Raw genomic sequence first — 20807 nt, forward strand, 5'->3', positions numbered from 1 at the left:
AAAGGACCACAACCCAAGAACCAATGTTCATGCATAATTTTTTCTTTGATTTTATTAGGAAGCAAAAAAAATTTAAATAAGTATTTTTGAACCGCCTTTAACTCGTTTAATGCTTTTGTTTGGTATTTCGCATTATTTTGGTCTAAACCGTCATGTTATAGCGGCATGTAATAGTATTTTGATCTGGTTGAACGATCGTCTAATTAAGTTCTGAATTCCGCATAGTCATTCTTAACCCCTTGGCAAGGACGTTGGGTTATTCGATCGTACGAAGAATGGCGAATAATTCGCCTTTGAAAACAACACAGTTGAAGAGGGATTTATCTTTATGAAAAAAATCGTTGTTTTTTGTTGATTGCTACTTGACACTATTATAAATTACATTTATCCACTAAAAAATGCATTTTTTTGAAAGGTGTTTTTAGTTTACTAGGAACTACTGCATATTTCGAAACAGTAAAAAAAATTGAGCAATTCGTTATTTTAAAGAGTAGCTTTCACATCAACCCCATTTTTATTTCAAAACATGATGGTTCTTAGTTCTGCAAAACGCAACTTCTTTGTACTTTAATAAGCTGGGTATATATTAAATAATAATAGTTATTTTTTCACGAGTGGCTTTAAATAACATTATTAGATGTTAAATGATTGCACATTACATTTCCTCTTGTTTTATCTAAAACAATTGATTAACACGTTTATAATGATGAGTATGTGGCTCATTATTTACTTAGTCAGCTAATGGGCTTCACGCTAATCTAGACAAGTTATTGCAAATTTATAAAATCTAATTAAATCTAGAAGCACAAAAAAAATCGTGAAGGTATTTCTAATTTAAAAATTCCTTATAAACAAATTATATATAAATTAAATAACAATACTGTTTAATACCAATTTCCTATCTACGCCAATGGTTGCTCATCCTATATGAATAGGCAAAGTCTCATTAACTTATTAATACGAATTAGTGCGAGAGCAATCTCCATTTGATTTCCACTCAGTTAAAAAAAAAAAATTGATTACTGTAATCAAATGGTTCAAATACCTGTTCCTTATATTCTTTTCATTACTGGGTAAATTTGGAAATCACTGTAATAAATAATTGCTAAAATATCGCATTACGCCATCTCTGATCCGCTAACGTATTGCATTGCGCCATCTCTGATTTGGTAAAAAAACATATCACATTGTGCGATGTCTGACTAATAAAGAACAATTTACCTCCTGGAACCACTATAGATGTCATTGGAGTACGATTTAGTATAAAATTAAAGATGTAATTGATAATTAATGTTAACACGCAATTTCAAGTCGGTTCTTTTTTGAATTTATTGGAGTGAGCAAAAAAACTTATATAAAGCCGCTGTTCATTTTTTTCCATAGTAAGGCGCAATTTTATGTTAGACTGAATAGTTACGAATGAGATAACTTAGCTTAACCAAATTTGTTATCTGTTGTATCATGCAAATTAAGTGATTAATTAAAACGTAGAAGTTTGTTCTTACCGCCTATTTAGTTACGATGCAATAAAGGTAAACAACCCTCTCTTCGGAAACTATGCCCAGAATGTTTTGACGCCACCATGAATAATCCATCCAACAAATCAACGGAACTAAATGGTGAAACTCACACTTTAATATTTAAAATTTTAAATTGATTAACAAAAGGGCATGATTATATTTTCGCTGGTAGCAGGGAACAAATTTAAATTTAAAATTTACCACTTATCACGACTACAGTTAGTGGATCTATAGCTGACATTACGTTAACAGAGACTGTTACGAGAGGGCGCCCTTGTGCAAAACTGCAATTTTTGAAGCAAGCAAATGTTTTCGGTAGCCTTCGGTGTTTGAAAGTGTCAATGTCAAATCAAGTAACGAAAGCGTTTATTGTTCGTCTCTTTTTCTATATACCCATTCCAGAAAAGGAGAACCACGATAACCATTAGTCGTAGCGTTCTAGATTTTCATTCGAGAGCGACACCATCGAGCATTTAGGATCGGTTCGGATTCGATTGTTTTCGTTAAACAAGCAGTTCTGCTGATGCGGATCTTGGAGTGAAACATCGCTACGTTTCGTGCGTTCTGTTCGTATCAGTCGCCATTTTGTGTACTCCCTGTTCGAAAGGTTCTGAGTGCTGAAAGATCGAGGAAAATTTTCTGTTGAAGCCCCGATTCCAGTGTGCACTCTTGAAGACAACACTAAAGGGACAGAGTTACACTGTTAAGTGTAAGCAGGACGATATTACGCACCAATTTCAAAGCTTAAATTTTAAATTGGAAAATTAGGATTAACCATAATGTCTTCCCTGGGCGTTTCAGATGTTGATTTTGGAGATCATGGCGTTATCTACATCACCTCAGCTTCAGGTAAATATCACCATGTAGGTACCAACCCCGATTAGTTAGAATCACCTTAGTACAGTTATTCAAGTGTTTCACTGAGGACTGAGTAAAAAGTGCGAGTGTAGAACAATAGTATGGGTAGAGGAACCCACTCAATTTCCAAATTCAGATTGAGGTTGAGTAAATGAATTCAACCTAGTTTATGGTGGGTATTTGGAAAGTTGCCCAAGTTAGCTGAAGTACAATATAAACTCTGAGATTATCGTTTACTTCAGATCTATTAGAGCTAAGTAACTTTAAGTTACCACGAAGGCTAATAACAATCTCTAAAATAACATCTACAATTTCACAAAAATGCCAGAAACAAACACCAACTATTTATTTCATTTTCTTTAACTATTATTTAATCACTATTTTCATTTAGAAAAAGAGAAACCCATAGTCTCAGAATGGACAGCCAATGCTAGCCAAGACTTCATACGAGTATTCCAGAAATATTTGGAATGGTTCACGAAGGGCAAACTACCATCAAAGAAGCGTGTCTTCGAGTGTGTCGCAAAGGACTTGAAAGAAATGGGTTACAGCTACACTAGCCCACAATGCGAAAACAAATGGAAGACTGTCAAAAGAAGATATTTCCACAGATTTGAAAAAGCCCGCAGAGGCGAGCCAATCAAAGGGATGAAATTTCAAGAGGTGTATGAAGAGTAAGTCACTGTGATTGTTCTCTAAAGTTCTTAATTTATTTACTTTAAAAAAACCTTATCCTTATTCAAATTCTAAAGATAGTTGTTTTCAGTGAAGTGGCTCATTGTTTAGCCTTAGAACGTCCTGGTTTCAAAAAAGAATTGGAACGCAGTAGGCAATGGAACAACTCAAGTTTACTGAAAAAATCAGATGCCGAAACCTCTGATGAAGAATCCACAGTAGCTTTTGAAATTATTGATGCAACTTCTCAAGACTACACTCGAGACGACTCTAAATTGTTAGAGGAGGTTATGAACGGTGAAGACGATGAAGAGGAAGACGCGGAAGACAACAAACAAAATGTGTTTAAAAATATAGCAGCGTTAAATGCCAACTCTAAGCAGGAGAAGCTTTTCCAAGAGATAGGTCTAGGTGGAATAAGAAGCGTGCTAAAGAGGAATTTGGCGGCAACAAATGAAATTTTAAAGTCATCTACAGCTAGTCAAGAACAGTTGATAGTTGCTTTAGAGTCTATGGAAAGGCGGGAAGAGGAGAAATTGGAACTAAAGCGAAGGAAGTTGGACGTACAAGGGGATTTGGTTCAACAAATTAAAATTCAGAATAGTTTGATGGCGAAATTGATTCAGAAGTTGGGAAACACGAACAATGGAAAATAGTTACTTTTTTAAGGATTAATAGGCTTGTAGATTTGTAGTGGTTTTGATTTACTATTTCATTGCACATAATGTACTATTGTTGGCTTGTACTATGCTGGAGATCCCAGATTAACCGTGACAGAAGTCATCCTAAACCTTGTATTTAAACAGTTTTCCTATTTACTAGGTTTTGAGATAATTGTTGCCACATAAAGTCCGAGATGCCTTGGATGTAATACGTTTTTAATAAATAAAGTGACAGTTTTGAGGAGTTCCATTTTTTCTTATATAAATTTCTCCAAAACTTCCGTGAAATTCCTAGCGTTTTCTTTCTCCTATTTCGCTCGTCAAATAGACGTTTTATAGAGCTATACAAGTTATTAGAAGTTCTTGCTTTATGGAATAAGACATTTGAAATTCCCTGGACCACTTGAGGAAAATAGAAACGCTTTAAGTATGAATAAACAGTTTAATGGAAGAGAGTATAAGACTTAACTACTAAAAACAAATCATTAGTGAAAAAAAAACCTAATAGTTTAACAAAGTTTAGTATCTTCTTAACATTGGAGAGAAACAAATTTTTATGTTTATAAAAGACTCGATCAAATGCATCACCCTGTAGAAATCTCCTTACCAAAAGTTTGCATAACAAGAACCAAATATTCGGCTTGTTTAGTTAGTAGCGCTGAAGAACTCTTTGCTGGCGTCCACCTCAGGTTTGATTGTCTTTTTGCCGGGTTTCCAGCCCGCTGGGCAGACTTCTCCGTGTTCGTCGGTAAATTGGAATGCTTGGACTAGACGGAGAGTTTCGTCCACTGAACGTCCTACGGGGAGGTCGTTGATGGTTACTTGGCGAAGAATTCCTGAAGAAAATGTTTGGAATTAATTCAATTTGTCTTAATACTTAGATTACCGAATATATATTTATCATAAAAAGTTCAGAATTTATACATATTACCCTAAATTAACTGATAATTTTCCACTTGTACTATTACATATATATCTATCTCATATATATATAACCCAGCATGATGATAATTAAAAAATCTTGTAGTAAGCAGTGAACCGTAAACATGACGTTGACTAAGCAATTTGCTATTTACATACATCGCATTAACAAATAGATGAATTGATCCTAGACATGCCACTGATATTTCAAGGAGGTTTTTTTTAATGCTCACCATATATAATCATCTCTTACCTTTAGGATCAATGATAAACAATCCACGGAAAGCAATGCCGGAATCCTCATCCAAAACTCCATACGCTCTGGCAATAGACTGACTTTTGTCGGCCAAAAGGGGTATATTCATTGATCCTAAACCACCCTGTTTACGTGGTGTATTAACCCAAGCCAAATGTGAGAAATGACTGTCAGTTGAACAACTGTAAACGAAAATTTGAAATAAAATTATTAAGAAATTTAGAAGATATGAGTAAAAACAATACTCACCCAATCACAGCAGTCTTGATCTTCTTGAATTCTTCATTGCGGTCTGAGAAGGCAATAATTTCCGTAGGGCAGACAAAGGTGAAATCGAGGGGGTAGAAGAAAAGCACTACATATTGGCCTAAATAATAGAATACGGATGAGTATGTTTTTTTATTCTGATCTTTAGATATCAACATCATTCAACATCTTTATTTTTGTTGTCAGTTATTGCCTACTTTGGGCATAATATGGCTAGAGAGAAAATAACACAAAACTGCTATTCACGCAACACTTAATGGTTTCCTCCTGTTTTAAAAAATTTTAATTAATCCTCTTTTTGAGGTTAACAACCTACCTTTATAATCTTTCAAACTGATCTCTTTGAATTGTCCATCGACAACGGCGGTACCTTTGAAGTCGGGAGCGGGCTTCTGTAGTGAAGGAGACATTATTCAAATCTAAAATGAATAAAATTCCAAATAACTTTAGAAATGTTCCTAAACCGACGACACACTAACTACTGAATGCTGGAACTATTCAGACTGCCAAGACTCATATCACTGGAAGCATCATTACAAAATGTTGCGAAACCTTGGAAGCAATCATCACTATTTAAATGTGTTTGGAAAGGTGATCAATTACTAAGTACTTACCTGTGGGAATAGGCGAGTTGAATTATTGGAAAGTTTGAATTCATAAAAGAAAGGAGTTTAAATTAACAGTAGGTATGACTTTCCAAATAAAAGTTGTTTGGAGAGTAATTAATCTTCCGAATTTTCCAAAGAATAATACGATAAATACAGGCTAAGGCACAATATTAATTTATTGACTTAGTTTTTTAATGATTACTTGTTTATGTTTTTTTTAAAGAAATTAAACATCAACTTCTAAATCCGTAGTTTAATATCATAAACTATTTACTGCGGGACAAATAGAAAGGTGACCTTGGTGCATTTGAGAATGAGAGTGCATGGATGTAGGTATAATTATATTTGCAGAAAAAATTATGGCGGTTATGCACACATTAGAACAACTTTTCTCATTAATTTCGCTATAGTCCACATATGAGACAACTTAAAAACAGAAATAAAATGGAGTGTCTGCATGTTTAAATTTTGGCTTATCACTGCCATACGTACAATCACCATTACTTCTCAATTAACATACAATAATTTGAATAATTGCTGTATAATCCAGTGTTCAAGGATAATTCGGGGACGTTACAGTTAAATTTTTTACACCTTGCTTCTATAGTAAATCTAAATATACAAGGTCTTCTCTTGGGATATAGATATATCAATCACTAGCACGCGACATGGTTTGAGTCAAAAGGTGGCTTCATTATCTGATTAACTATGTAACAAATTTATAAAATAATCACTGAAGAAATATACTGCGCCGAATATTGATTGGTACCTTGATTAATTTTTTATTGGTTTAGTAGTTTAGCAGACAAACTAAAGGTTCTAATTTTTATAAGCAATTACAAGTCGAAATAAGCAGTAACATCTTTTTTTTTTGGATTTGTCTTTCTCAAACTCAATAGAGCTGATATACTCCAGACTTGCTTCTTGTCTGTCTCGGAATCTCCACAATAAATAAATCCACTTGTCTAAGCAGTACATATTGTATTGTCACATTTCCCATTTATCATGAGAGAGTAACTGATAAAGAGGCGCTCCGAATATAGTGTTGTCATGATAGACATACGGTGACATAATGCAATAAAATGAAATGTGGATTAATGCAAGTTTTATACCGATTTTTTAAATATGACAGTAAAGCTAGTCAAAAAGTTTCTAAATTAATTGAGGAGTTAGAAATTATTGGTTTGTGGAGATGAGTGAGTTAGTGTAAAAAGGATAAAAGACCCATGAAAAATATCACTGTGTATTTTTGGAGTTGGAACAAAATAACAGAAAATTAGGTGGAAAAGCTCCGTGTCATACATGTATGTTTCTTAGTATGCATTTTCCAATTAATATTTTTTTCAGTTATTGTATTTTGCAATTTTTACCATCCTTGTGATCTCTAGAATGTTCGTTTGCTTCGATTTAAGGTGCATTAGACCTTAGGTTATAACCTAAGAAGCAATCCAAGGCCTGAGGAACTATCTGAAGAAGCCAATCCTTGATTCAAGCTAATACCCCATTGATGTTTAGGACTGGATTTATTAACAGTCAATAGTGCTATATACTTTTTTTGGCTGACATTTAATGTATGCGTTTATCACTTATTTTATCGGGATCAGAAAAAACTTGAGATTATCGGTATTTTGTTCAGACTATAAATGTCTGTAGATTTATTACAGATATCAAGAGGATCAATTCTACATGCCTACGACATGTAGAAAACCTTCAAACCAAATTGTAAATAGGAAAATTCAGCAAGCAGCAAATACCAGGTGAAAGTCCATGACAGCACTATTTACGAGACATTTTTCATTGAAATTTAGGGCAAAATTTTAGGATATATTCTAGGACTTATTTAAAAAACATGTGAGCACATGGAAAATTAAAATTACGTAGTTGAAGGTATGCGTTTAACAGAGAAAAAGTGAGAAACTTACCAGGAAGTAAATCGGTTTAAAAACTGGAAATTTTCTCTTTACCACTAGAGATCAGCGAAGGATGGCGGTAAAGTACTTTCTAGAAGCCGGTCGGCCAACAGAGAACAAGCGGTGACCTTGGTCTCACGACGTCGGCGCAGATAAGATGTGTTTGAAATTTTAATTAACTAACAAATACATTTTGCAATTTATTTTTATGGACAATCCCTATTTTATCTGATCGACTACAATCTTTATACTTAATTATATTACGGTAATATAATTCAAAAGAATATATTTTCACTTTCTAGATTGAAATGTTACCTAAATGTAGGCAACCAATCTTTGTCGATTGTCCTTATGACGTTCCTCATATAAAAATTAATCTTGCCTCAGATTTCAGCTGTCTCTTACTAAATGACCGTCACTGTAAAGGACACCACTAGCATTTTGTTTATCAAAGCTATCACCGCATTTTAAATCATTATTTAACCTTATAGCCTAAAATTTCAACAAATTCAAATATAATTTCCCTATTTTGCATGTATTTTTTATTTAACAATTCAAATCCATTTACGTCTTCCTATCTCAGTAAACTATAAAAACCTTTGGTTTTACCCAACTATAGCAGCTAAAAATCTTCCATGTTTCAACTAACTCCATTTCCCTGCCCATGCCCCATTTCCATTCTTAGCCTAGCGCAGGTGTAAGTGTTCCTCTCTCTAGGACAAGGCCACTTGCAGCTTATTTTACACTAAAATCAATTCAATGCTTCATGAAGGAGATAATCATCTTGTCACTCCTATTCCATTGTTTACAGTATGGATTAAATTGAATTACACACTCTCTGCAATGCCAGCTCAACGCGATCTGCACTTATAGTCAACTTCTTGCCTATCTTGACAATAATTTGTACACAACAAAATGTTTTCCCAAACTTTAAGTCCTGATAACGAATACGCCACTAAAGTTGAAAGATTGATTGGAGAGAACACTGATTTGACTCGAGATTTGGAAAATTGGATGGCCAAGCTTCCACTTAGTTTGAGATCTTTGCCCATCATCTATTTAGCTATTCCAGGTGAGCTTCAAGTACTCATTGAACTTAAATATTGAATAAGGGTTTTTAGGCTCCCATGATAGCTTTACCTCTGACATATCAAGTGCAAGTGACATTTCCCCTGATTCAGAAAAAATCCTTAGAGACTTACGCTGGATTATATGTGTGAAAGTAGTTATAGCCAACTGGACAAAAACACAAAATTTGAGGGTTACCAATCAGCTTATGGTGGGAATTAGGTATATGTGGTAGTAATATTGCTTGGTATGGTATCTAAGTAATGCTTTGCAGATATTTTGATCTGAGAACCAGTACAAAAAGGGCTTCCAATGATTTATATTTTTGTCATGGTTTATATTCATGTAAAGTTGGACCTGTTTTAAAGGAAATAGGAACATTTTTAGAAACACATTCAGGAGAGGTATACAAGTTTATTTCAAGTTTTAAATGTTATACAATAAATCATCTAAAAATGAATCAAATTCAGTCATTTCCTCAACTGAGTGATTTTCTTGAGGATTTGCAAGTAAATCTAAATCTGCACTCTCTGTCCTTTGTTCCATATGACTTTTTAAGTGTAAATTTAACAAATCATCCAAGTTTAGAATTTCACACATTTGTTCTTCAGTTTGAGTTTTCTGGCTCTTGTCTGAATCTCGTTGAGCTGCATGTCTTTGAAGTAATGCTTGTAAATCAATTGGTTCATTCATTTGCTGAATGGTTCGATTTATTGTAAGGCATTCTCCATTTAAAGGATACGGACACTTCAAGTCTAAACAGATAACTATCGCCGTGTTTAAATTAATTTGCTGCAGTTGTAAAAGTTTTCCACATTCTGGGCAACTATCTGAAAACTGAAACATGGGATGTTTATTGTTTGCAAAAATAATCTAGAAGTTATTACATACTTTCATATTTGCTTTATTTAGTGCTTTTTATATATTTGAGTATATAATTTCCGGATTCTACGTTTTTAAGTGATTTTTTGGTAAAATTTAATATTTCATTGTTTATAACAAAAATAGATTAAAAAGTGTGGTTTTGTTTATGCGTCACAAAAGCTGTTATTTGTCAAGGGTAAGTTTATATGTCGATGTATAAAGGATATTGATTGGTTAGCAGACAAGTGACGTCACTGAGATTACTATTTTGAATTACATCAAGAAGGTTTCAGGTATAAAAAACGGCATTTAAAAGGGGACTTAATTTGATTTATTAAATTTTTGAAAAATTATAATTAAAATGAAATCAATACATTTTTTGCGAGAATCAGATTTAACCGAATTAAGACGTGATTCAACAGCTTCGCCTGTTAAATCATGTCTTGCGATAAGTTTGCGTGGTTTTTAAAATACGATTTAGTTGGTCGGTACTTTTACCTTTTTCCGGTCGCCAAAACAACGAAGCGGGTGTCTAGAAGATTTTCTTCGAAAAAAAAAATGTTTTACGTTTAGATCCATAGCATGATTGTGCACTAAAAAATTTACTTAATTATTTATTAATTTACAACTGTTATTATTACGTGATTAAAGTGAATAATTGAAATGTTTTAGGTCGTAATATTAGATTGCCAGCATTTTTATGATTTTACTCAAGTATCTCACAATAAATTGATGCACATGATAATACACACATTTGGAACAAAACTTCTACCCTATTCAAATCACATGGATCATTTATCTTTAGACTACATGACCTCACAATTTAGATATCAGGTATTTTTAATTTGAAATTGCCAACATTCTTCTATTAAGGTATGAAATTGTCCTTTTTTAGCTCATAGTTATCTATCGCTCTGATGCAGCCCGCTTTGGACAACCTCTCTTATGGCCATCGGCCAGTTTTCCTACGCCATGGGCCGATACCATGGACCCAAATACTCTATTTAATTACCTAGATGAAGCAATTACCAATAGAACTGATCAAGTGAGCTTGATTACTCAATGCATTTTAACTCCCAGTTTGGCTGATATTATTGGAAATATATTTAGTAAGCCAGTTGATTTTACTCATTTTTACTGTGTAATAATTGTGTTCTTACTCTATGATCTTATATATATGATGTATATAATGTAATTTTAGCAAGTTTAAAAAAGAAATTGGCCATAGATTTCGAGGACCAAAGAACTGGATGGATCTCCAAGCAAATTCCAGGACGTAAAGGGGTGAATATTATCATCGGAGATTTCGTGGATTTAGCAGACAATTTATTCATTAAGGCTGTGATTAACTTAAATTTAAAGTTACTAAGTGACCTTCCCAGGAGGCTTCAGAGCAAAAAAACAATGGCGTAACATTCTCTTAGATAAATTAAACAATTTTTGAAAAGCAATTTGTTGAACCCTTTGGAATACTTTTGATTTCTGATTAAAAAAACAAGAATGCACGTTTCATGAAAGAATATTCAATACATAAAACTGCAGAACACCTCTGTAAGTGCTTATTTCTGGCTTAGTAATCTTTAATTTTCTTTTGGAATTGGTGACTTGAAATCAATCAAAAACAAGAGTACCTTATTCGTAAGTGAAAAATTCAGTCACTTTCCAGCACCTCTGACAAATTGGAAAATTCGGCACTTTAAATGGTTAATTTTAGTGGAAAATTGGCGTATTCACTCTGCGTCAGTGCCGACCCGGAATATTGGAGTCTATTTGTCTTCTTACATCGCACAAAATGATTTAGAAAGTGACTGCAATTTATTTTCGCATACCGAAAATGAAATTTCTTTTAATGCGACGTGCCACAAAAATTTTCCTAAATTATAATTAAGTACGGCCCTAGGTTGACATGCATGATCCCATATAACAACATTATATTTTATCTACAATCATTATTTCTGTATAAACGAAAGAAATTTTAAAGACTAAATTAAGTTGGAAATTTATTTTAAAAATATGCATTTTAGGGTAGTTTTATTCAATGCTTTAATGTGGTTTTCGCACGTTCGCGCCGAGATTGTATTTGATTTAACATGGAGTTTCAGCAATGATACAATTTATTGGGTAAAAGCACGTCCGTTTACATTCACTAAACAGGACTATGTTGTCGAAGATGAATACGCGTAAGTGTATGAAAAATGTTCGTAGTGTTTTCTTTGATCGTCCTCAACTGAAAGTCGTATAAGTGTATATATTACAATAAATAAAGAAACATAAATCCTACAAAATGACAAATGTATTGGTTTCTTTTTTCGTTTCTTGATATTGTGGTTAAGGGTGACTTACCAGAAACGCTCTTGTTTTGCTTCATTTTCCTATTTTGTTCATTTAACTTTCAATTTTTCATAAGATAATCTATTTTACATTCAATTTGAAAAACACAGTTATACTATTTCCATTGTGTTAATAATGTTGTTTCTGAATTGAATATCCATATATATATCGTGTATAGGTAGTGTAACTGAATATCCCATTATACATATATTACGAATATTTGAATACAGCTCTGTTAGATCACTACACTAATCATTCCATTATCATTATTTACTAATTACTATTGAATATTTCAAAAACATTTCGATAACCATTATATAACTATCTTCTCTGCCCATATCAATGATAATAACAGGGGCTATTTTTTTCCAACAAAATGCCCAAATTCTTCCACATTCTCTTCATTATCGTAATCTGTCTTTACGACTTTGCCACCCTTAAAACCATAGATTTGGGATGGGATTTTGGCAATAACACAATCTACGTTTCGGGCTTAAAAAAGTTCGAATTCTCTAAAAAATTCGGCTCAATTACTGAAAAAGGTTATTGGTAAACTCTTAATTTTAGTGTTACAAAATTTCTGAGGTAATTGTATTAAAATTAAAGGTATTCAATAAACGAATTCTGCGCTGCAGAGCATGGAGGGACCCATTTCGACGCTCCCTACCACTTTTTTCAGCAGGGTTTAAAGGTGTCGGAAATTGACGTGTCCAGGCTCTATGCCAAGGGTGAGTCCTAAATCCACTATGGTCAGAAAATTACCTCATAAAATGATTTATGAGAATTCTTTGAAATATCACCATAGGGGTAATATTTTTAGTGTTTTTTTTTAATTTTAGGTGCGTTGATTGATCTTACTTTCGAATCCCAGCAATTAGGGCGGAATTCCCGATTAAGGGTTAAACATTTGGAGGAGTGGGAGACTAGGAATGGACCCTTTGAAAATGGAACTGTGCTGCTGGTCAAGTTTGGAAGGTCTAAGTATTGGACCAATCGAAGTCTGTATTTTGATTTGGAGGGAGAAACTTTGAATTTTCCTGGTAAAAACACGAATAATTATCAAAATGATTTTCTTCATGGAGTGTCTTAAGGGTTTTCAAATGAAGCTGCCAAGTGGATAGTAGATAGTAAGAAATTCTATGGCGTTGGTTTAGATACTCCCAGTGTAGATCCAGGTAATACTACCGACTTTTCTGTGCACCAATTATTGGCCAAGAATTCTTTGTACAATTTGGAAAATGTAAAACTTTTGGAGGAATTGCCAGGTTTTTAAAACAGTTTTTCTAATAATGATGAGTGAAAGCATATTTCTTTTTTTTTTCTAGAGAAGGGTTTTACCCTCATAGTGGCTCCAATGAAAATTGAAGATGGTACTGGAGCTCCATTGAGACTTTTTGCAGTTTTACCTGATGTGAAGTGATAGTAGTGTTGATGATTTCTAGTATATGTTTATGATTTTGATTTCTTATAAGGTTAAGAATATGAAAATGGTTCTGATGATTTCTTATAATTCATTGATTCTGATTAGAAGAGTGGTTTTCTGCAGAAAAAATTCTTTATAACATTAGTTGCTTAAAATTAGTAAATTTTGTTGTATTTTAGCCCTGACCCAAAAATCCAAAACGATATTTTAGAGAAAGGATTTTTTAGGAAAGAATATTTTCTGTCTGGTATGTTCTTGCCAAAAGGTACGGCAAATCGATTTTTGAATAGAAGTCCAAGCAAGGAGACAAATCAGAGACATACATACATATATTAATTAGGACTACTATTGTGTCATCTGTCCGTTTTAATTGCTGCTTTTGATACGAGAATACAGGAATCAGTAATTTCTGTCAAATATAAAATGACATTTAGTACCTTTGACGACAGATGGCGCAACCAAATAATCGATTTATTTTTTCCCCTATGTTTACCCCTAACCTTGCGGCGTTGTCGTATATTTTTCCCCGTTTTCCGGCATTACAATTAAACCTCTTACATTGATGTCGTGTAGATAGATACATTTTTGGTACAAGATTTGTCTACATTATACTCATCATCTTAACATAACATGGCTTACGTACTGCATAGACGATGGTTTGATTCGAAGGTAAAAAAACAAAGCGCAATTTCCTTGAAAAACTGAATTTACCAAAAAGCTTTCCGAGTTGTAATTTATATTTTCCCCCAAAATTTTGCAACATTTTGTTGTAAAACGTTGATGCATTCTTAAATTTGGCAACGCGGATTTTCACCCTCCTGCTGACGTGCGGGGGTGGGAGATGGAGTCACGTTGCTTCGAAACGACGTCGAAACATACCCCGTCTGACTTTCCAGTCGGTTTTCATGGATTTTCCACAAGCAGTTTCTGTTGTCGTCCGTATTTCGCGATTTTTGTGAAAACCTTTTCAAAAGACTTTGGCAGTTTCTCCGTTGTCAGGTGTCATTGACAGGTGGCTTGGAGTTAAAGGTAGGTCGAGGGACCTCTTGGAAGTATGTGGATGAAGTATTTTGAGTTCAGGATTAATCAGATTTGATCATATTCAAGTTAAGTTTAAGTATCATAATTCATTTATTTTTTTACATAGATGTATTGATAATTTTGGTGTGCTTTAAGGCTTAGTTGTCGGGAGTTTTCATTGGTTATTTTGAAATGATTTTAATCGTGGCGAATTAGAAACGAGTTGATGAGCATAAATTTCATCAAAACCTAACGAGTAAAGTGCAAATAGATGAATCGTTTTCCCCCTATTACAGCGCAGCTTCTGAAACCGAACATTTGAAGACTTAACGAAAATAGGAAAAATTATCCGATTTCTCAGCGCATAAAATTTATACTTTCTTCCTCCCCGAAATTAACTTCTTCCCAACCTAAACAAATCAAAGCAATTAGGCTCCCTGCAAAACTACTTCCCTAAACAAATTACGACACTGTTGCCTTTGTACTGCCAGCAAATAAATCCCTGTAAACTCCACTTTTATGTAAATTAGTCGAGGGAAAAAGGGAGCCCTTGAGGTTGCATTGCTTTTATTTAAAACCAGTCCAGAGTGCAGTAAATCAATATTCGAACTATTGTATACCGGCCCTTTTCCAATAACCCACATTCTCCTATAGGATTGAAGGACGCGCTTCATTTGCTTCAAATGTGTGTGTGTAAAGTTGCATTAAATAGGAATAGTTGATGTTTGAATTTCCCTTAAAATAACGTTTTTAACTCACGTGAGCTATAATATAATGCCACAATAATGTTGACAAAGCCACGTTGAATTAAATAGAGGAATAACAAAGGGAATCTATATTATGGTATGGCTGTTTGCCATTGTATTAAAAATAAATTTTTCATCTTTGTTAGGGTCGGGAAAAGGGCTAATTTTTTATTTAAATTATCCCTGGGGGGAATAAATGAGGGTCGAAATCGATATATGAATGAATTGTACTGGCTGCCTTCCAATAACCCAGTTTTTACAACTGAAGAAGCCCCATCAATTATTTAGATGCAGCACACATAACGAGTGTACCACTTCTGTATTCGGGGGCACGTAGGGGTTTAATTTGCTGGTGAGGGTTTTGCCATTCTGTAATTAAATCTAGGTTAGGATTAATATAGCGGAAATGAGCGGAAAAGTGGAAGGAGTAAGTTTCTACTGAAAAGCATTTTGTTTCCAGGGTACATAAAAAAGAGGAAAATAGGTACATTCCTTTTGAAATCGAGTTGAAAAAAGAACGAACTGAACATAATGTGAATTCTCCTCATGCCGTTTTGGATTGTATAGAACAAGCTTTGTTCTTGAAATGAATCACAAAAATTGCTTATTTTGCTCGATGCGTGTTTCAACGAATCCCAGTAGAGAGTTTTCACCACTGCATATTTTTCAAAATATCCATAAAGATGCAATTTTTTGAAAAGTTGCGGTTCTACTATCAAGAAATGATCGCTGATGGTTTCAACTTAGTCATCCGGTAGTTGGAAGTCTAAGCTTCGTATGTAACCAAGAAATTGAACGGTCACACCCCACAACAATCTTACTCCTGAATCAAAGTTCAACAATGATTGATTTTTCCTCATCGATCATCCGGATCTAAGTAATGGTTGTCGATTACTATTAATAGTTAATGTTCTTCTACAATTGTGATTCTTCATTCTGGATTGCTTCCACCTTGCTATCTGTGGCATTGTTAGCTGCCTTGACCTTACGCCGGCTAATTGTGCATTTTGTAAATATTTATGCACCTGTCCAGCGTAAACTTTGCTTCCCTCAGGAGCGTATCCCTAACTTCGGAATCTGTTATTTCACAGACAATGCGGTCTCTAATGAGTTCGTGTTTCAAGTCTCCAAAATTACAATTTTGGCTTAGTTTACGAAGTTCTGTAACAAACATGTCTACACACACCCTCTCTTTTTGCTTTCTAGTCTGAAACAAATGCGTGTTTATTGTTTCATTTTCCTTTGGCTTGAAACAGTTATCGAAATGTTCGATAACTTTGGATCAACTTTTCTCATAATTTTCTGGGATTTCTAATTTATCATACACTGCAAAAGAATTGCAACTTTTCTCGCTTTAGACACATCTGCGTCGTCTATGATTAAAGTTTCGATTATTGGTCTTTATGCATACATATTAATCGAAAATTGTCTACACTTAGGCAAATTTATTGCTGCACCAGCAACAACTTTAAATTATTTATTTAGGATTCTGATACACTTGAGCACTATTTTATATTTATAGTTGGCAAGTGGTGTTAGAACAACTAACTCTAAAAACACTAGAGTGTTTTCGTCAGTTGCTCAACTCCCCAAAGCCTTTGAAATCCATTTACTTTTCAATTTGCTGCAACTCCATGTTATATATATTTTAATAAAATATTTTAGTTAAAATTAAAGATTCGCAATTTATTAACTACAGTTTAATTTCAGCTATAAAAGTATTTTTCCAAAGAGCGTGAGGTGCCTTTAGAGCATGCATTTACTAGCTAAAAGTAGCGCTTTACTATGCGTAAAAAATATATACTACAAGTATCACTTTCCGTATTCGTTAGATAAATAACATAATAGTACAAAAACTAATTATCCAGAAATCTCCATAAAAGTAACGATATTTCCTCGAACTTTCCTCTTACTTGGTAGTTATAGGCAATTCGACTGTATCGAGACTGACTCATTCCAACCGATAGTTCCCATCCTTACGACTTTTTGATTATTAATGTTCTCGATGTCCAGCATAATTATTATTCGGAATTCTTTGTTTTTTTTTCTAGATTATTTGTTTGGATTGTTAGAAATTTTCAAGATTTTCCCTATTCCTTTGACTGTATTAATAACTAGCTACTTATGTATACATATAAGATTATCTCTTTTGGGACTACAGTAGATGCCTACACCTATTTTGTTTCATTACTTATTAAATTGAACAGTTTCGGCTTAATCGAACTATTTGTCGCAATAGACTCTTTAATCAGAAATTAATTAAAGTACAATAGGTAGTCTATATTCGGAGATATTATAAAATACATTTTTTCCAATATTATATTTAAGCAAAAAAATATTTCAATTTTAATGTTCCTGTAAGTCGATAAAATACTGAAACCCCAATCTAGCCTCTTAATTATTCAGTTTGAGCTATATTAGAACAATTTTTTAGATATGTATTATCCTCCCATTTGAATAAACTGAGAATCATCGATAACCCCTCAAAAACTAGAATTTCTTGACTCAATGGTGAATGAAAAAACATTAGCTTGGGTTGAATGGCAGGAGAAAAAACAAGTTTACTGGCACCATTTATCAGATGCGCCTTCAATTAATTTCACCTAAAATTATTTCGCTGTTTCCTAGCAGCAATTAAGTATATTTTACGCCCAATTTTTAATCGAGAAATTTTAACTTCGACGAAATTGAGGCGTCCAAAGAGTATTAAAAATCTTCCTTTCCTTTGTCAGTTTTTGTGGTTAAGTGCATTTTTGTGCCCCTTGGTTTTTCTTCAGTATGAACACTGACCCTTATCATCCTTTTTTTTTTTAATTTTTCTACCACACTGCAAATTGTTCTAAAATTGATTGTCAGCAATACGACGTCAAGGAGGAAAATTCTTCAATTAATGGACACTGCAGGAGCATTTGCTCCATTTCTATGATTCACCAGAGTGTATAAAAACCAATGATCGATACTCATAATATCAATGCTATTTTACGTGAAGTGGCAGTGAGGACAGATTAATATGCATTTCCACGCACACAAAACACATTTTAATTAATCGTACAAATCCGTATAATTAATTTTCGTCGTATTCTCCTCTAGGCCCTTAAAAATAGTCCCGCAATTTAAATTTTCCACAGCGCTTAATCCTATTTTCACGTTCGGCGAAACAATGTCCGCATACCCTTCACGTCGTTGATTTATTACATTAAGCGTGTACAGTACGGAAACCTCAATTTACGAAATCCAGACAGGAGTAATTAAAATACGGGGGTTGCATCGTAACTTGGAGTGTTCTCGCCCCTATATTTCTTTCTCAACCTCCGTAAATTTTGATTTTTGGGGCCATCGCGGTCCAGTTTATTTTGGTACGAAGTTAATTTTTCAGTTTGATAAAATCCTCGTGACAATTCGTGGTGCAAATTAAGCTCGTACACCCATCTACCTCTCGACATGTTCAGAACTAATTATAGCCACAACAATCATAAAAATAAAACCTCGCATTTCGTGTTTATTCAGTATTTTTTCGAATTTATTGTGAAATGCGCCAAAATATTGTGTTATAAAAAAGGGAGATAAAAAAACGCAAAGAGGCGTTGAAATATCTGTTATCCATTTTTCAGATGTTTAATGGAATAGGACTTAATCTGCGCTTTTCCTTTACAGTTCACTGCCTGCTGCTAGGTTTTTAACGATCACCCGTTATATAGGTAGTTCTGTGTCATGTGTGTCTAGCATGCTTCAACCCATAACCTACTTTCGACATTATTACTATCGACTAGTTCAATCAAGTATAGATTGAAGCTTGGAGTTCGTAGTATCTAGACCTTATAAGTAATTATTATCTAGCAGAATGAGGGTTTTTAATAGATTTAATTAATTTTCACAGAAGGGCATTATCATGTGCATATTCATGTCATTTTTATCTCAATATTCTCATTTCTCAATTCGACTGTAAAGAGTAGACAGTAAAAAATGTTACATGATATGTTGAAATGTTACATGACAATGCACAGTTAATTACTGTCAAGTTGTTGGCATTAGCGTGGAATTTTGGCACCAGATAGCGAGCCGTTATCTTGAATTGTCAGTCGGGCTCGATAGTCATTGCATACATAACAGTCGGAAAATTATTATTTGAGCGTTATGGAAATATCAACATCTGTTTTGCTTAATTTCCGGGTAAAGTTATATTGAATAAGTAAGCAAATTTGTTGAAAAGTTCTGAGGAAACGGGGCAGAGACAAAGAAGCGTGCCCGAGGTGAAAGCTTTTGTTTGTGACGTTTGCTTTGTACTGTAAATTTCGGAAATTAGAAAAATGTTATTGGTAAAAGTTGTATGTTATTTAGCCAGGTTTCATTTTTGAAAGCGTCGTATGAATTAATAACTTATCCCGAGGTAGTCCCTATCCTCCTCCGCACATTTTTCATGTCAAACTTAAGCGACAGCTTAGCGTTTTTTAAAGCGTCCTAAATTATTTACGATTCCTGTCTCCCGGTTTTTGCTTCGTAAACTGGAAAACAGACATCAGCTCTCATAAAAAGCGACCTTTCCTGGATTCTAAAATTACCATCGAAGCCCTAATGGTTCGTTATTAATTACAGCAACACAATAGATTGTAAACTGGCAGGTACATGAATCATAGCGAATTTCTTGCATGACATCGTTCCATAACCTATTGTGGTAGTTGTAAATAAAAAATGATCGGATTCTATTGTTTAAAATGTCAGCGTCAGTATATCAGCAAATTAATTTCAGTTCTCGCACAGTTTCCTACTTCACCCATACAACTGTCATTTCAGAATGACCAATTGAGTAGAGCCAATTAATTCTCGAGTTTCGACTGACATGAATTTCGAATTAAAATCGGCATTATTGAGCAGATGCGTCATTCATAAATTTCGTTTTGTTTTGAATTTTTTCTGAACAACTAGTCATCAACGGACAGAAATGAAAATCGCATATATCTTTTTTTTTATTTGGAACGTAATCGACATGTGGTTCTCACTAGAAAATCGGTTTATTAGTGCAAAAAAAAACCAATAGCGTAGCTGAGTTGCATCTTCAAGCCCGGAAGATTCCCCCTATTAGCGTGGGTCATAAAGCGAATTTTAGATTCGCTCACGATTGGACTATTTGTTTGACATCACGCAACGATAGTCTGGTTAGGGACATTTGCATGGATAGTGATGCAGTGGCCAGCTCTAGTAATCGTGCAGTCATCAGCCTTTTTGTCCAGTCCCTTCCTGATATTAGGCGGGAGAGGCTTTAAGGTATGATTCGAGTTCGTTGACGCAAGGTTTAAATAGTAAAGGCACGCTCCTCTGTGGGACAGTATTGACTGCGACTGGAGAAAACCCTTAGAAAACCTAAAAGAATCTCTCTGTTGGGATTCCCTAATAAGATGCTCTATTGGGAGTCCCTAATGAATTAAAAAAAGTGATGAACCGTTAGAATATCCACTCTTTTCCCTTCGCTTGTGCCGGAATGTCTTCCAGATGCAAATCTCTCTGTTTCTCTTAAACCCTCATTTTTTTCATTTTTATTTCTTTTCATTCCCGGCTAATGCGCATCTGTTTGTCAAATCAAATTAACAGTCAAAATCATTAGCTATAGATTAAATTCATACTAAGAAACTTAGTTCAAATCATTGTCGTAGTTTGTTTTTAGATGCTCTTGGCAATACCTG

At 34.1% G+C, this 20807-nt stretch overlaps 5 protein-coding genes and 1 long non-coding RNA gene across 8 annotated transcripts in view; 4 read left to right on the forward strand and 2 right to left on the reverse strand.

Moving 5' to 3' along the window:
- The first annotated feature begins 2031 nt into the window (after positions 1 to 2031).
- On the forward strand, positions 2032 to 3881 carry LOC136411028 (uncharacterized). Its single transcript, XM_066393435.1, has 3 exons — positions 2032 to 2369; positions 2770 to 3052; positions 3145 to 3881. Exons 1-3 carry the CDS (start codon positions 2300 to 2302, stop codon positions 3707 to 3709), a joined length of 918 nt encoding a protein of 305 aa, XP_066249532.1. The 5' UTR covers positions 2032 to 2299; the 3' UTR covers positions 3710 to 3881.
- A 262-nt stretch (positions 3882 to 4143) lies between these two features.
- Prx2 (Peroxiredoxin 2) lies at positions 4144 to 7840 on the reverse strand. Its single transcript, XM_066399090.1, has 5 exons — positions 7690 to 7840; positions 5476 to 5578; positions 5142 to 5259; positions 4890 to 5074; positions 4144 to 4551 (listed from the first exon to the last, which is right to left on the reverse strand). The coding sequence occupies exons 2-5, from the start codon at positions 5567 to 5569 to the stop codon at positions 4361 to 4363; spliced, it is 588 nt and encodes a 195-aa protein (XP_066255187.1). The 5' UTR covers positions 5570 to 5578; positions 7690 to 7840; the 3' UTR covers positions 4144 to 4360.
- Positions 7841 to 8204: 364 nt separating this feature from the next.
- Positions 8205 to 11034, forward strand: LOC136414829 (PI-PLC X domain-containing protein 3-like). 2 transcript variants are annotated; one of them, XM_066399049.1, is made up of 6 exons: positions 8208 to 8749; positions 8799 to 8967; positions 9020 to 9149; positions 10282 to 10443; positions 10505 to 10718; positions 10811 to 11034. In XM_066399049.1, exons 1-6 carry the CDS (start codon positions 8593 to 8595, stop codon positions 11020 to 11022), a joined length of 1044 nt encoding a protein of 347 aa, XP_066255146.1. In that variant the 5' UTR covers positions 8208 to 8592; the 3' UTR covers positions 11023 to 11034. The 2 variants fall into 2 exon arrangements, with proteins under 2 accessions (XP_066255154.1, XP_066255146.1); XM_066399057.1 differs by lacking the exon at positions 10282 to 10443 and having other exon boundaries at positions 8205 to 8749.
- LOC136414869 (uncharacterized) lies at positions 9140 to 9804 on the reverse strand. Its single transcript, XR_010752566.1, has 2 exons — positions 9637 to 9804; positions 9140 to 9582 (listed from the first exon to the last, which is right to left on the reverse strand). It is a non-coding gene; the product is annotated as an uncharacterized lncRNA (long non-coding RNA).
- Positions 11035 to 11610: 576 nt separating the features above from the next.
- LOC136414847 (isatin hydrolase-like) lies at positions 11611 to 13412 on the forward strand. 2 transcript variants are annotated; one of them, XM_066399077.1, is made up of 5 exons: positions 11611 to 11789; positions 12547 to 12668; positions 12780 to 12980; positions 13032 to 13205; positions 13266 to 13412. In XM_066399077.1, the coding sequence occupies exons 1-5, from the start codon at positions 11623 to 11625 to the stop codon at positions 13358 to 13360; spliced, it is 759 nt and encodes a 252-aa protein (XP_066255174.1). In that variant the 5' UTR covers positions 11611 to 11622; the 3' UTR covers positions 13361 to 13412. The 2 variants fall into 2 exon arrangements, with proteins under 2 accessions (XP_066255174.1, XP_066255165.1); XM_066399068.1 differs by lacking the exon at positions 11611 to 11789 and adding an exon at positions 12294 to 12489.
- Positions 13413 to 14206: 794 nt separating this feature from the next.
- The window catches only part of LOC136409111 (follistatin-related protein 5-like), a 45771-nt gene continuing 39170 nt past the window's right edge, over positions 14207 to 20807 (forward strand). Inside the window, exon 1 of the mRNA XM_066390430.1 lies at positions 14207 to 14392. The gene's annotated coding sequence lies outside the window, so the exon portion shown is untranslated. The remainder of the gene's footprint in view (positions 14393 to 20807) is intronic.

This window comes from Euwallacea similis, chromosome 1, assembly GCF_039881205.1.
Source record: "Euwallacea similis isolate ESF13 chromosome 1, ESF131.1, whole genome shotgun sequence".
Lineage (NCBI taxonomy): Eukaryota > Metazoa > Arthropoda > Insecta > Coleoptera > Curculionidae > Euwallacea > Euwallacea similis.

Coding starts and splice junctions, on each gene's coding strand:
- LOC136411028 (XM_066393435.1), top strand. CDS start 2,300: ATGTCTTCCCTGGGCGTTTCAGATGTTGATTTTGGAGATCATGGCGTT. Junction 2,370..2,769: donor CTACATCACCTCAGCTTCAG/GTAAATATCACC, acceptor ATTTTCATTTAG/AAAAAGAGAAACCCATAGTC. Junction 3,053..3,144: donor TTTCAAGAGGTGTATGAAGA/GTAAGTCACTGT, acceptor AGTTGTTTTCAG/TGAAGTGGCTCATTGTTTAG.
- Prx2 (XM_066399090.1), bottom strand. CDS start 5,569: ATGTCTCCTTCACTACAGAAGCCCGCTCCCGACTTCAAAGGTACCGCC. Junction 5,260..5,475: donor CAGTTTGAAAGATTATAAAG/GTAGGTTGTTAA, acceptor TCTATTATTTAG/GCCAATATGTAGTGCTTTTC. Junction 5,075..5,141: donor ATCAAGACTGCTGTGATTGG/GTGAGTATTGTT, acceptor TTTCGTTTACAG/TTGTTCAACTGACAGTCATT.
- LOC136414829 (XM_066399049.1), top strand. CDS start 8,593: ATGTTTTCCCAAACTTTAAGTCCTGATAACGAATACGCCACTAAAGTT. Junction 8,750..8,798: donor CATCTATTTAGCTATTCCAG/GTGAGCTTCAAG, acceptor AAGGGTTTTTAG/GCTCCCATGATAGCTTTACC. Junction 8,968..9,019: donor CAGCTTATGGTGGGAATTAG/GTATATGTGGTA, acceptor AATGCTTTGCAG/ATATTTTGATCTGAGAACCA.
- LOC136414847 (XM_066399068.1), top strand. CDS start 12,317: ATGCCCAAATTCTTCCACATTCTCTTCATTATCGTAATCTGTCTTTAC. Junction 12,490..12,546: donor ATTACTGAAAAAGGTTATTG/GTAAACTCTTAA, acceptor TTAAAATTAAAG/GTATTCAATAAACGAATTCT. Junction 13,206..13,265: donor ACTTTTGGAGGAATTGCCAG/GTTTTTAAAACA, acceptor TTTTTTTTCTAG/AGAAGGGTTTTACCCTCATA.